Source organism: Ranitomeya imitator, chromosome 1, assembly GCF_032444005.1.
Source record: "Ranitomeya imitator isolate aRanImi1 chromosome 1, aRanImi1.pri, whole genome shotgun sequence".
In the NCBI taxonomy this organism is placed as follows: domain Eukaryota; kingdom Metazoa; phylum Chordata; class Amphibia; order Anura; family Dendrobatidae; genus Ranitomeya; species Ranitomeya imitator.
The window spans coordinates 646,357,941-646,371,160 of record NC_091282.1 but is presented as its reverse complement, the minus strand read 5'-3'; the positions used below and the strand labels follow the sequence as shown (position 1 = coordinate 646,371,160).

The 13,220-nt window shown below is 43.9% G+C and overlaps 1 protein-coding gene across 1 annotated transcript in view; it reads right to left on the bottom strand.

Moving 5' to 3' along the window:
• NTRK1 (neurotrophic receptor tyrosine kinase 1) overlaps nt 1-13,220 on the bottom strand; it is a 120,625-nt gene that overhangs the window by 48,120 nt on the left and 59,285 nt on the right. The window contains exons 5-9 of the mRNA XM_069728778.1: nt 5,850-6,004; nt 5,614-5,756; nt 5,237-5,372; nt 3,285-3,614; nt 2,689-2,706 (exon numbers count right to left, since the gene is read on the bottom strand). Coding sequence (XP_069584879.1) covers nt 2,689-2,706; nt 3,285-3,614; nt 5,237-5,372; nt 5,614-5,756; nt 5,850-6,004 — 782 coding nt within the window. The remainder of the gene's footprint in view (nt 1-2,688; nt 2,707-3,284; nt 3,615-5,236; nt 5,373-5,613; nt 5,757-5,849; nt 6,005-13,220) is intronic.

Sequence of the window (13,220 nt, the reverse complement as noted above, 5' to 3'; positions counted from 1 at the left end):
CAGAGCTGCACTCACTATTCTACTGGTGCAGTCACTGTGTACATACATTACATTACTGATCTTGTACTTATCCTGAATTACATCCTGTATTGTACCCCAGAGCTGCACTCACTGTTCTGCTGGTGAAGTCACTGTGTACATACATTACATTACTGATCCTGTACTTATCCTGAGTTACATCCTGTATTATACCCCAGAGCTGCACTCACTATTCTGCTGGTGCAGTCACTGTGTACATACATTACATTACTGATCCTGAGTTACATCCTGTATTAAACCCCAATGCTGCACTCACTATTCTGCTGGTGCAGTCACTGTGTACATACATTATATTACTGATCCTGTACTTATCCTGAGTTACATCCTGTATTATACTCCAGAGCTGCACTCACTATTCTGCTGGTACAGTCACTGTGTACATACATTGCATTACTGATCCTGTACTGATCCTGAGTGACATCCTGCATTATACCCCAGAGCTGCACTCACTATTCTGCTGGTGAAGTCACTGTGTACATACATAACATTACTGATCCTGTACTGATCCTGAGTTACATCCTGTATTATACTCCAGAGCTGCACTCATTATTATGCTGCTGCAGTCACTGTGGACATACATTACATTACTGATCCTGAGCTACATCCTGCATTATACCCCAGAGCTGCACTCACTATTCTGCTGGTGCAGTCATTGTGTACATACATTACTGATCCTGAGTTACATCCTGTATTATACTCCAGAGCTGCACTCATTATTCTGCTGGTGCAGTCACTGTGTACATACATTATATTACTGACCCTGCACTGATCCTGAGTTACATCCTGTATTATACTCCAGAGCTGCACTCACTATTCTGCTGGTGCAGTCACTGTGTGCATACATTACATTACTGATCCTGTACTTATCCTGAATTACATTCTGTATTATACTCCAGAGCTGCACTCACTATTCTGCTGGCACAGTCACTGTGTACATACATTGCATTACTGATCCTGTACTGATCCTGAGTTACATCCTGTATTATACCCCAGAGCTGCACTCACTATTCTGCTGGTGCAGTCACTGTGTACATACATTACATTACTGATCCTGAGTTACATCCTGTATTATACCCCAGAGCTGCACTCTCTATTCTGCTGGTTCAGTCACTGTGTACATACATTACATTACTGATCCTGTACTTATCCTGAATTACATCCTGTATTATACTCCAGAGCTGCACTCACTATTCTGCAGGTGCAGTCACTGTGTACATACATTACATTACTGATCCTGTACTGATCCTGAGTTACATCCTGTATTATACTCCAGAGCTGCACTCACTATTCTGCTGGTGCAGTCACTGTGTACATACATTACATTACTGATCCTGAGTTACATCCTGTATTATACCCCAGAGCTGCACTCACTATTCTGCTGGTGCAGTCACTGTGTACATACATTACATTACTGATCCTGTACTTATCCTGAATTACATCCTGTATTATACTCCAGAGCTGCACTCACTATTCTGCTGGTGCAGTCACTGTGTACATACATTACATTACTGATCCTGAGTTACATCCTATATTATACTCCAGAGCTGCACTCACTATTCTGCTGGTGCAGTCACTGTGTACATACCTTACATTTCTAATCCTGAACTGATCCTGAGTTACATCCTGTATTATACTCCAGAGCTGCACTCACTATTCTGCTGGTGCAGTCACTGTGTACATACATTACATTACTGATCCTGTACTTATCCTGAATTACATCCTGTATTATACTCCAGAGCTGCACTCACTATTCTGCAGGTGCAGTCACTGTGTACATACATTACATTACTGATCCTGTACTGATCCTGAGTTACATCCTGTATTATACTCCAGAGCTGCACTCACTATTCTGCTGGTGCAGTCACTGTGTACATACATTACATTACTGATCCTGTACTTATCCTGAATTACATCCTGTATTATACTCCAGAGCTGCACTCACTATTCTTTTGGTAGAGTCACTGAACCTTAGTCCACACCTTCTTCTTGCTCTGCTACAGTCAGAACGTGGGCCAGGTATCCAGAGGAGCCATAGCCTATTACTTATCCCAGCACAGTATAACGCTGCAGGCACTATCTTGCCGTAGCCCCGGTAGCCTCCAGGCAGGACAGATCTATCAGCTAGACTGTGTTATTGCATTGCTGGGGTAAGGAAGGGGCCGATCTGTTCTATTCTTATTGCATTAGCTGAAATCAGAAATGACTTGATAATATAAAGTAGGAACATATCCGGTCCTGGGCCTGAAGAGGTAAATAAATTTATATTTTCAAAATTTAAAGGGGATGTCCATCAAGGTTGATTCTCCTTTATTAAACACAACCTTTAATTTTGAAATGATCCCCTAGTGTCCTTAGGGGACGCCACGTTGCTGAAAGGATGGAGCAATCATCAGCAGTCCCATTATGTATCCAACTATTGACCAGTAAGTGATGTCACATCCTAATGACTCAATGAGGGAACTATGGACACTCGTTCTTTGTACTGGTGGAGATCCCAGTAGCAGTCATCCATTTATGACCAATCCTGTAGTTAATTTGCTGCCCTTGCCCTGTCTTTGAATATTTTGGCCCTGGTCGCCTGCCCCAGCAATACCCCTGAATCAATCAGTTGGACACTTATGGATCTGACTATAGAACAAAAAGACTTACCAGATGGAGAAAGCGACACTGAAAATGAAAAAGAATAAACATTACTTTAAGATAAATGCATCACAAATTAAATAATTATGCAATACTAACACCTGTCAACGTTTCTTACTCTTAAATATCTTAAAGGGTTTTTTCCATTTTTATACATGGGTCTTTTCAGATACTGTAGTGCTTCTAAAAACAAGCATTTATGCAATTAACTTCTTATTACAATTTTCATTAGTTGTTGAGATATTAACACTTATTTACAGCTCGTTGCCTAGGAGACCGACCACTGATGTTGTCTAGTTTGTAAGCACTGTGCTGAAGATTGACTAGGATTAACAAAAGGAAAGTGTGAACATCTCAAAAACGGCTAAGAATTTTAAAAAACTGTAAATTGCAAAATTGCTTGCATTTACAAGAACTATCGGACAACACCCTTTTTAATGAAGACTTAAATACCCTTTTAAGCCATTTTTACAGTCCACCATTCATTCCTTTGGAGAGCGACCATTTGTGACAAGATAACTCTCCGGACAGTGAATAAAGATCTCCACCAATCACACTTTTATGGCATGTCTAACTGACCAACATGGCTTCCTCTTATTGCTCACCTGGAATGGGCTCCAATGGGTCAAAATCAAATGGATTATTCATGAAGACACTGTAGACACTTTTGCTGTCCTCTCCGAGCCGATTCCTCACCAGTAGCGTGTAATTTCCGTTATTACCGTGCGTTGGGTTATTAAAGTACAAGCAGCCATGGATAAGGGTCCCATTTTCTCTGTATTCGAGTGGTTTTGTGAAAATGTAGTCATTCATGAATAGAATCTCCCCATTTAGCTGCCAGTTGACCTCCGGTGCAGGGTTCCCATCTATTGTATAGGGAATGCAGGAGTGGTGTTGATGAATCACTTCGCCCAAATCAATTATTACTGCTGGGACTGGGAAACCAAAAAAAGAAGAGGATGGTCAAATGGAAGAAAAGATCTTACAAAATCTCACAGATAAAAACACCAAGTGAATCCAAAAAATCTAAAGTTAAGGACAGGGGACATATAGTGGGATTGCAACCTACAGATGTTTTCTAAACTACACATTGACCATGTCAACGAAACCTTCATACCCAACATGAAGAACTATGATTTTGACCAGATAGAGATGTCTCAGAGCGAGGTCATCAAAAATGTCCCAATTCTTTCATCTTGGCATCTACACACCCTTACAACAGAGGATAGTATAACAGCTACAACCTAAGCTACTTCTAAATGGCTCTCGAAAGGATGAGTTCCCTAAGCATTGTGCGAGAATTGTGCAGGTCCAGAAAGGGTCAATCAGAGGGTGATGTTAGAGTAAATACCTTCTTTGGAGTTTTTCCTACAGTAAATCCATTAGGTTTTGTGTGGGTATTGGTTCTCTGAATTAATTAGTAGGGTTTTTTTCCAGGTAGTGAGATTTTGCTTCCCATAAGTCAGACTGAGATGGGTCTGCCAGGAATGGATACTTTCTTCCATTCGTCATGTCGCTACTTAGAACTATATTGTCTAATCTTTCTTTGGCTTAAGGTGTGACAATTAGCTCATCTCCAAGGGGACAATATATGGCCCTGGTGGAGGTAGCTACCCTACAATCCAATGTCTGACCCTTTAAGGAGCCTCAGAATATTTAGCCAAACCAGAGTCTGCTAAAAATAGACAAGTACACCCATCTGTAGACAGTGTTTTTGCTCCTTATTAGTAAAACTTCTAGTGAGAAGCCTAAAGGGTCAGTCATTGACTTATAGGGAGGCTACTGGTCCTACAGCTTCAGCTTTCTTCCTCGTGGAAGAGGGCTATTTTGCATAGCCTTTTCCCAGGAAGCATTGATCAAATAATAGTCTCACTACTTCAACTGGCTATCTCCACAAGGGAGAACAGTAGCCATCGACACCATAAGGTAGTCAACCAACTCAGACACTACTGTAAAGTCAAAATAATTACCAGTTATCCACAAGAAGGCTCATTTAATTTTACCAGCTGGTTTTATATGGTCAAAAAGCTTCTGTCCAAAGGACCAAGGTGGCATAAGGTTTCAATGGTGCAATAATGGTGGCTCTGCAACCATGTATAATATCTCCTGGTCGATATGTATGGTAGATGCATGACTAGGCCACCCATACTGCTGATCTGACCGCCATGGTGATGGCTGGTCCTACCTAACCCCCAGTCCTGAGAAAGTAAGGCTCAAAAGATGAACATTATCTATTTTTCTTTAAGGCCATCTAAAAAATAACTTCTTGATGCAGTTTTGGGAGGTCGTGTCAAAGAAGCTTGTCCACCGTGTTGGTTCAAAATAAATAAGCACTTAATTGATATTTAAAGGAACAAGCTGTTAATATTTCTCAAATTAGTCAAACTAAGGTTATGCTCACTTGTTGAGGGTTTTTTCTTTTATGTGGTGAGGATTTTCATCAAAGTGAAAGAGAATTAGTATTTCTACGTGTATGAACATAGCCTTAACCAAAGCACTTCTAGGTTCTAGGTTTTGTCAGAAATACATGCAGATTATAGTTTGAATGTAAACTTACAATGGACATCTATCTGGACCGACTTTTTGGAAGGACCAGCCATGTTCTCTGCCCAGCAGCTGACATCACGCTTGTTGAAGCCAGATGAGATGTTGAAAAGGTGGAGAAAGATCTCAACATCGGGACCTTCAGATTGCTACCGCAGAACATTGAAAAGAGTGCACAAGAGGATTTAGATGGTGGAAAACGACAACATCATGTTCACAAGTGAAGAATATCAAACCATGAGTCTAGAGACAACATTAAAACATTAAAATATGACATTTTTTGTTGTCTCTCAACACGGCTACATTTCTAAAAAAAAAATATCCACTACATCAGTGGCCGGAGTGTCACTAATACATTGGAAAGAATAAAAAATTATTTGCCATGTATACCGTGGTTTCATGCTGTGCATTCAGATCTGGTAAAATCCACGTCGCCTTTGGCATGGGCTGACCAACTACATTACACTGAAGGGTCAGGTTGTCTCCATGAAGAACAGTCAGATTTTGCTCTGAAATGAAGACATCTGGCCGATCTAAGAAAAAAATATACAACACATTATAAAAATTGGCTGCCATCTATCATTAGTCAACATATCCAATGTTCTATTTGGGAAACCCATGCCTACCACAGTCAGTGATGTTGTCATCTTCTATGAAAATCTCAACCCCGTATTTCCAGCAGCTTAATGATTGGTTTCCAAGATCTGCCCAACCTTCTTCTCTACGAATCTGAATCCACCGCACTTCACAGGAGCACTGGAATGGGTTTTCAGTCAGAACTCTAACAGAGGAACATTGAAATTAAGGCATTAACAATGGTTTACCTTCTCAGAAGATAACATTAGTGACTACAGATGTGTCGACCGTTACCTTTCCACAAATTTCATTAAGAACAATACATACAGTTAGGTCCATATATATTTGGACAGAGACAACATTTATCTAATTTTGCTTATAGACATTACCACAATGAATTTTAAACAAAACAATTCAGATTCAATTGAAGTTCAGACTTTCAGCTTTCATTTGAGTGTATCCACATTAAAATTGGATGAAGGATTTAGGAGTTTCAGCTCCTTAACATGTGCCACCCTGTTTTTAAAGGGACCAATAGTAATTGGACAGATTCAATAATTTTAAATAAAATGTTCATTTTTAGTACTTGGTTGAAAATCCTTTGTTGGCAATGACTGCCTGAAGTCTTGAACTCATGGCCATCACCAGATGCTGTGTTTCCTCCTTTTAGATGCTCTGCCAGGCCTTCACTGCGGTGGTTTTCAGTTGCTGTTTGTTTGTGGGCCTTTCTGTCTGAAGTTTAGTCTTTAACAAGTGAAATGAATGCTCAATTGGGTTGAGATCAGGTGACTGACTTGGCCATTCAAGAATAGTCCACTTCTTTGCTTTAATAAACTTCTGGGTTGCTTTGGCTTTATGTTTTGGGTCATTGTCCATCTATAGTATGAAACGACGACCAATCAGTTTTGCTGCATTTGGCTGGATCTGAGCACAAAATATGTCTCTGAATACCTCAGACTTCATTCCGCTGCTTCTGTCCTGTGTCACATCATCAATAAACACTAGTGACCCAGTGCCACTGACAGCCACGCATGCCCAAGCCATCACACTGCCTCGGCTGTGTTTTACAGATGATGTGGTATGCTCTGGATCATGAGCTGTACCACGCCTTGCCCATTCTTTTCTCTTTCCATCATTCTGGTAGAGGTTGATCTTGGTTTCATCTGTCCAAAGAATGTTCTTCCAGAACTGTGCTGGCTTTTTTAGATGTTTTTTAGCAAAGTCCAGTCTAGCCTTTTTATTCTTGATGCTTATGAGTGGCTTGCACTGAGCAGTGAACCCTCTGTATTTACCTTCATGGAGTCTTCTCTTTATGGTAGATTTGGATATTGATACGCCTGCCTCCTGGAGAGTGTTGTTCACTTGGTTGGCTGCTGTGAAAGGGTTTGTGGCACCCCTAGGGGTATTTGCCACAAAAATAGTTACTGACAGTAAATGCAAATACTAAAATAGCAAGACTGCACTACCACCTCCGGCCAGAAGGGGGAGCTCCAGAGACTCCCCTTGATCCATTCTGGTCTGAGAGAAGAACTGGCAGTTGGGCTAAGGAGCTGAAAGTGAGAGGTCATACAGTTGAATCTCTAACAGCCCTGTGACTGTTACCAGGCCTAAATCACCGGCCTGAGGAGAAGAGGGATAGAGAAAAAGGACATTGTGAGAACCGGGTAGCATTAATCACTACCCAGAACAGGCGCAAAGACGGATACCGGATCCGTGGCTGTATTCATTACATATAATACAGCAACCGGAAAAACGTGAGGTGATATCAGCTTCACTAGGGTCGGACGCAGCAACAGACACAGAGTTCAGCGGTACTCCTGAAGGGGGTAAGCCGATAAAAGGACTCGGGTCGCCCGTCGAACCAGGACCCGGAGGGGACAGATTGGGCCGGCAGCCAGTTCACATACAGCAGCAGGGCCACACAGATATTGCGTACAATAAGAGGCGAAGACCCCGGCAGGGTCAAAGTAACTCAGAGTTCCCATACAGACTCCGGTGACAGGACTGGTTGTAAATCCTTTTTTGTTAAAGTAAACTGGTTAAACGTTTCAGTGCCTCAGTCTTTCATTTGGACAATAGCCATCTATCCAGGATTGGGATCATCACCGCTGGGAGAACCTGCTGCTGATCAAGTAAGTGCCTGTTCCCTCACGATACCCTTTACACTGTGCATTGCCTGAGGCCACAGCACCGGGTCAAGCCACCCGTGACATCCCCCTCAACAGACAGACCCCATTGGTCCGGTGCTGGGTACCCCGGTCTCTTGGGCGTCACAATTGGCGTCACGAACAGGATCTAGCCAGCCCGTATACCGGGTATTGTGTGCCGTGATTGGAGCCCAAAACTGTGAAAACTTGGATGAAAAATCTTGAAAATTGACTTTATTAAAGAAAAATCCATTCTCCATTGAAAACTATTGAAAGTGACTTTTCCCCATTGGTTATAATGGAGTAAAGATGGCCGCCATCCCCTGAGGTAATCACTTCATAACCGTTAGGCACGAGACTGTTAATTGAGCTACGCCATCACCTGAGCCCCAGTCTAACTGAAAAACTTCAGAATCCGCCATTACAGAGCGCGGTGGGTGGGAGCAGCAGGGGGCGTGTCATTGTGGGCGGCACCAAGCTGAGCGCTCTGACATCAGAGCAAGGGGAAAATCGATCCTGCTGCACAGCGGAACGAATCTACACTATCCCGACGGAAGCGGAGGACCGGAAGGGTCCGGATTAACTAAGGGGGCACAGTATGTCACAGCACGGAGAGTGTTGATAGAGAGTCCGGTAGCGCAGCGGTGCAAGGAGTGGCGCCCATCATGCCGGTGCTGATGCCATATACCCCGGGTGGCCCATGGCTTCCAATGTATGAAGGTGAGCCTAATACCCTTGACGATTTCAGAGAAAAGATGCTGGCCCATTTTGACATGTTCCCTGTGGGTGAAGTTCAGCGTGTTAGTCTCCTGATGATGCAGTTAAGTGGCCATGCTAAGCGAGAAGTCACAGCATGGGCAGCTGATCTAAAAGGCACTGTTGAACGCATATTTGCTGGATTAAAAGCTACATTTGAAACCACTGCCAGCAGCAAAGCTAAAGTACGATTCTTTAATTGCAAACAAAAAGTTAATGAGGGCGTGAGAGACTTTGCCTTAAACCTGCAGGAAGCCCTTAAATCACTTACACTGGCTGAACCCATTTTTAACACCGGAGCGGATAAACTGCTAAGAGATCAATTTATTGAGGGACTCTACACCCCTTCTCACCGGGGGCATGTGAGCATGCTTGTTTTTAAGAACCCTGAATTGACATTTGCCCAATTAAAGGAGAGCGTTATACGTCTCCAGCTGGCAGAGGCACCTCGGGATCAGGATCCTGCGCAACTCATGGCAGAGGCTCCTCAACAACATGGAGTACCAGTGACATCAGCTATGTCCGGGGCCATTGCTAAGCCCCTGGGGCCCAGTACTAATGAGGCTCTTCAACAAAAGCTTGACTCTTTAACTGATGTTGTTGCTTCAATGGCTAAAACCATGCAGGAGATGAGAGGACCCAAGATGGAGTTGTCAAACCGTAGAGAAGGTGTTCCATGGATGAGACCCCGGAGATACCCGACATGGAGAGGACGACCCCGCGACCGCTACCAACCGGATGGACAGCCCATTTGCCGCCGTTGCCAGCAGCCAGGCCACTTTGCACGAGATTGTGATTTAAACGGGAATCCCCTGGGAATGCGGGCCGCTTCGCAGGAATGAACTTTCAAGGCCCAACACCCTGGCACGACAGGTACATCGGAGGACGACCCATTATCCCTATCGTGCTGGACGGAATGCCCCTCAACGCTTTGCTGGACACAGGTTCCCAGATTTCATCTATACCGTATATCCTTTATAAGAGGTACTGGGCTGATGCAGATATTGATAAAGGGCCCTCTGATGTTGAACTAGATATATGGGCCAGTAATGGTAAGTTGGTACCGAAACTAGGATTCAGGGAGATGACCATAAAGATTGGTAAAGTAGAATTGAAGAAACAGGGTATAATTGTTGTTGATGTTGACCGGCGGAACTGTGAACCAACTGTATTGATAGGAATGAATGTGTTAGAGAACTGCTTTTCCGAAGTCATTTCTGTCTTACAGCAAATTGCTGAAACTGCCCAATCCTGCCAGCAGAGAGTTCTCCGGAGGGAAATAAAAGTATTGATGTTAAGGCAACAGGTAGAAGTTGCAGGTGGAGAAATCGGCAGTGTGAGGGTAAGTGATCCAACATCTATTGTAATCCCACCAAAAACAGAAATGCTGGTATGGTGTAGAGCAGCCATTGGTACTAAGGGACGAGATTATCAAGCCTTAATAGAACCAGTGTACACCGACAGCAGGCCCACTATACTCACAGCACGAGGGATAGTCGAGGTACACCGGGGACGAGTGCCGGTACGACTTTTGAACTGTGGAGAGGAAGAGGTCACTTTGCCAAGGTATGCTACAATGGCAAAGCTATATACTGTTGACAACAATGCCATCACAACCATTGAGCCCTTAGAACCAACCTGTCAGGTGGAAGGCAATGGCTCAGATGGAGAAATGGAGGATTGGTGCCAACAGCTACACGTGGGCATAAATTCAACACCTACCCATCAAAAACAAGGGGTGTATAGGCTAGTGACGGAATATGAACAAGTCTTCAGTAAACACCCATTGGACTTCGGACGGATAGAAGGGGTAGAACACACAATCCCCACCAGTGACCATCCCCCAATAAAAGAAAGATATAGACCCATACCGCCCGCTCACTATCAATGTGCAAAAGATATGCTGAGGGAGATGAAACAGGCCGGGGTAATAAGAGACAGCTGTAGCCCCTGGGCGGCCCCTCTAGTGATTGTCAAAAAAAAGGACGGAACCATGAGAATGTGCGTAGACTACCGGAAGATTAATAACATCACCCATAAAGACGCCTACCCCTTGCCTAGGATAGAAGAGTCCTTAACTGCTTTGAAATCTGCTAATTATTTTTCCACCTTAGACTTAACAAGCGGGTATTGGCAAGTCCCTGTGGCTGAGCGAGATAAGGAAAAGACGGCATTCACCACACCAATGGGTCTATGTGAATTTAATCGCATGCCGTTCGGACTCTGCAACGCATCCGGTACCTTCCAGCGGCTGATGGAATGCTGCCTCGGACACAAGAACTTTGAGACCGTCCTCCTGTACCTAGATGATGTGATCGTCTACTCAAAGACTTACGAACAACACTTAATAGACCTGGCAGAAGTGTTCGAAGCCTTATCCAGGTATGGCATGAAAGTCAAGCCATCCAAATGTCACCTTCTCAAGCCAAAGGTACAGTACCTGGGACACATCGTGAGTTCGGAGGGAGTAGCACCAGATCCCGAGAAAATAAGCGCCATAAGGGATTGGCCAAGACCTACCAGCGCAAAAGAAGTGAGACAATTCCTGGGATTGGTGGGTTACTATCGCAGATTTATAAAAGGATTTACCAAGTTGGCAGCACCCTTGCAAGACACCTTGGTAGGGCAGACGAAGAAACCTTCAAACCGAAACCCTCCTTTTCAGTGGAACGACGAAAGGAAAGACTCCTTTGAACAACTAAAGAAGGCACTAACCGGAGAAGAGGTTCTGGCATACCCAGATTACCATCAACCTTTCATCCTCTACACCGATGCCAGTAATGTGGGACTAGGAGCGGTGCTGTCACAAAAGCAAGAAGGTCGGGAGAAAGTCATCGCCTTTGCAAGTAGAAAGCTCCGGCCTACTGAAAGAAATTCAGAAAATTACAGCTCCTTCAAATTGGAACTACTGGCAGTAGTTTGGGCTGTGACTGAACGTTTCAAACACTATCTGGCCGCTGCAGAATTTATTGTCTATACTGACAACAATCCGTTGACCCACCTGGACACAGCCAAATTAGGTGCGTTAGAACAGCGATGGATAGCCCGGTTATCTAATTACAACTTCAAGATCAAGTATCGAGCAGGTCGCAAGAATGGAAATGCCGATGCCCTATCCCGGATGCCACACTTGAGAGATGTAGAAGAAGAAATGGGGGAGCTTGAAGAAATTGAACTACCAGCCTTCCATCATCCCAAGGCAAAACATCATCAGTCAAGTACCTATCAGAAACAACAAGAGGTGAATTTAAATCCGTTAGCACACCATAGATGGGCTGACACCCAAGACAGCAATCCGGCTGTGAAGTTGGTGAAGGAACTGTTAACTGAGCAAAGTGCATATCCCGATGAGGATGCCCCAGAAGAGACGCATCAACTCTGGAAAGAGAGAGGCAAAATGTTCCTGTATCAAGGGAAGCTCTGTAGAAGGTACACCAATCCGAAAACACATGAATTGGTTTGGCAGATTATCGTGCCTAAACAAGATGTCAAGATGGTCCTCGAAGCTTACCATAATGGTGCTGGTCACTTCGGTTGGAAAAAGTTAGAAGTACTTCTAAGATAAAGATTTTATTGGGTCGGGATGAGAAAATCAATCGAACAGTGGTGCAGAAATTGTGGCCCGTGCAACCTCAGAAGAAACGATCAAAAGAACCAAAGAGCACCACTGCAGCCCATAATCACCAAACAACCACTTGAACTTGTAGCCATGGACCACGTGAAGTTGACACCAAGCCGGTCTGGCTATGTCTATGCCTTGACCATCGTGGACCATTATTCACGCTTCTTGGTAGTAGTACCCGTAAAAGATCTGACAGCAAAAACAGCAGCCAAAGCGTTCCAAACGTACTTTTGTAGACCCCATGGATATCCGGAACAGGTTCTCACCGACCAAGGTACAGCCTTTGAATCAGAGATCTTCAGAGAATTCTGTAATATGTATGGTTGCAAAAAGATCCGGACGACGGCCTATCATCCACAAACAAACGGCTTATGCGAGAAGATGAACCATATTGTAATAGAACTACTAAAGACTTTACCTGAGGCAGAAAGGAATCAATGGCCAGAGAAATTGCCTGACTTGGTGGATCTGTATAATCATGTCCCGGTGAGTTCCACCAATTGCACCCCAGCTTACCTTATGCGTGCAAGACCCGGCCAATTACCAATCGATCTAGAAATGGGAATTCTGAAACCAGACGCAGAAGTCCAAGACTCCAATTGGGATATCATACGGCAAAAGCAGTATCGCCAAGTGCAAGAGAGTGTGGAAAGAAGCCTTCAGCAAACTAGAGAAAGACAAGAGCGAACTTTCAACCAGAATGCTCTAGCGACCCCATTAAGACCAGGTGACCAAGTGCTCAAGAGAAATCGTCGAACCAATAAACTGGACAATCAGTGGGAAGCCGTACCCTACACAGTTTTACCAACAAGAGTGGATAATCCTAAAATGTGTCTCATTAGCAAAAACGGAGGCTTAACATCTGTACTAGTGTCAAGAGACAATCTTAAATTATG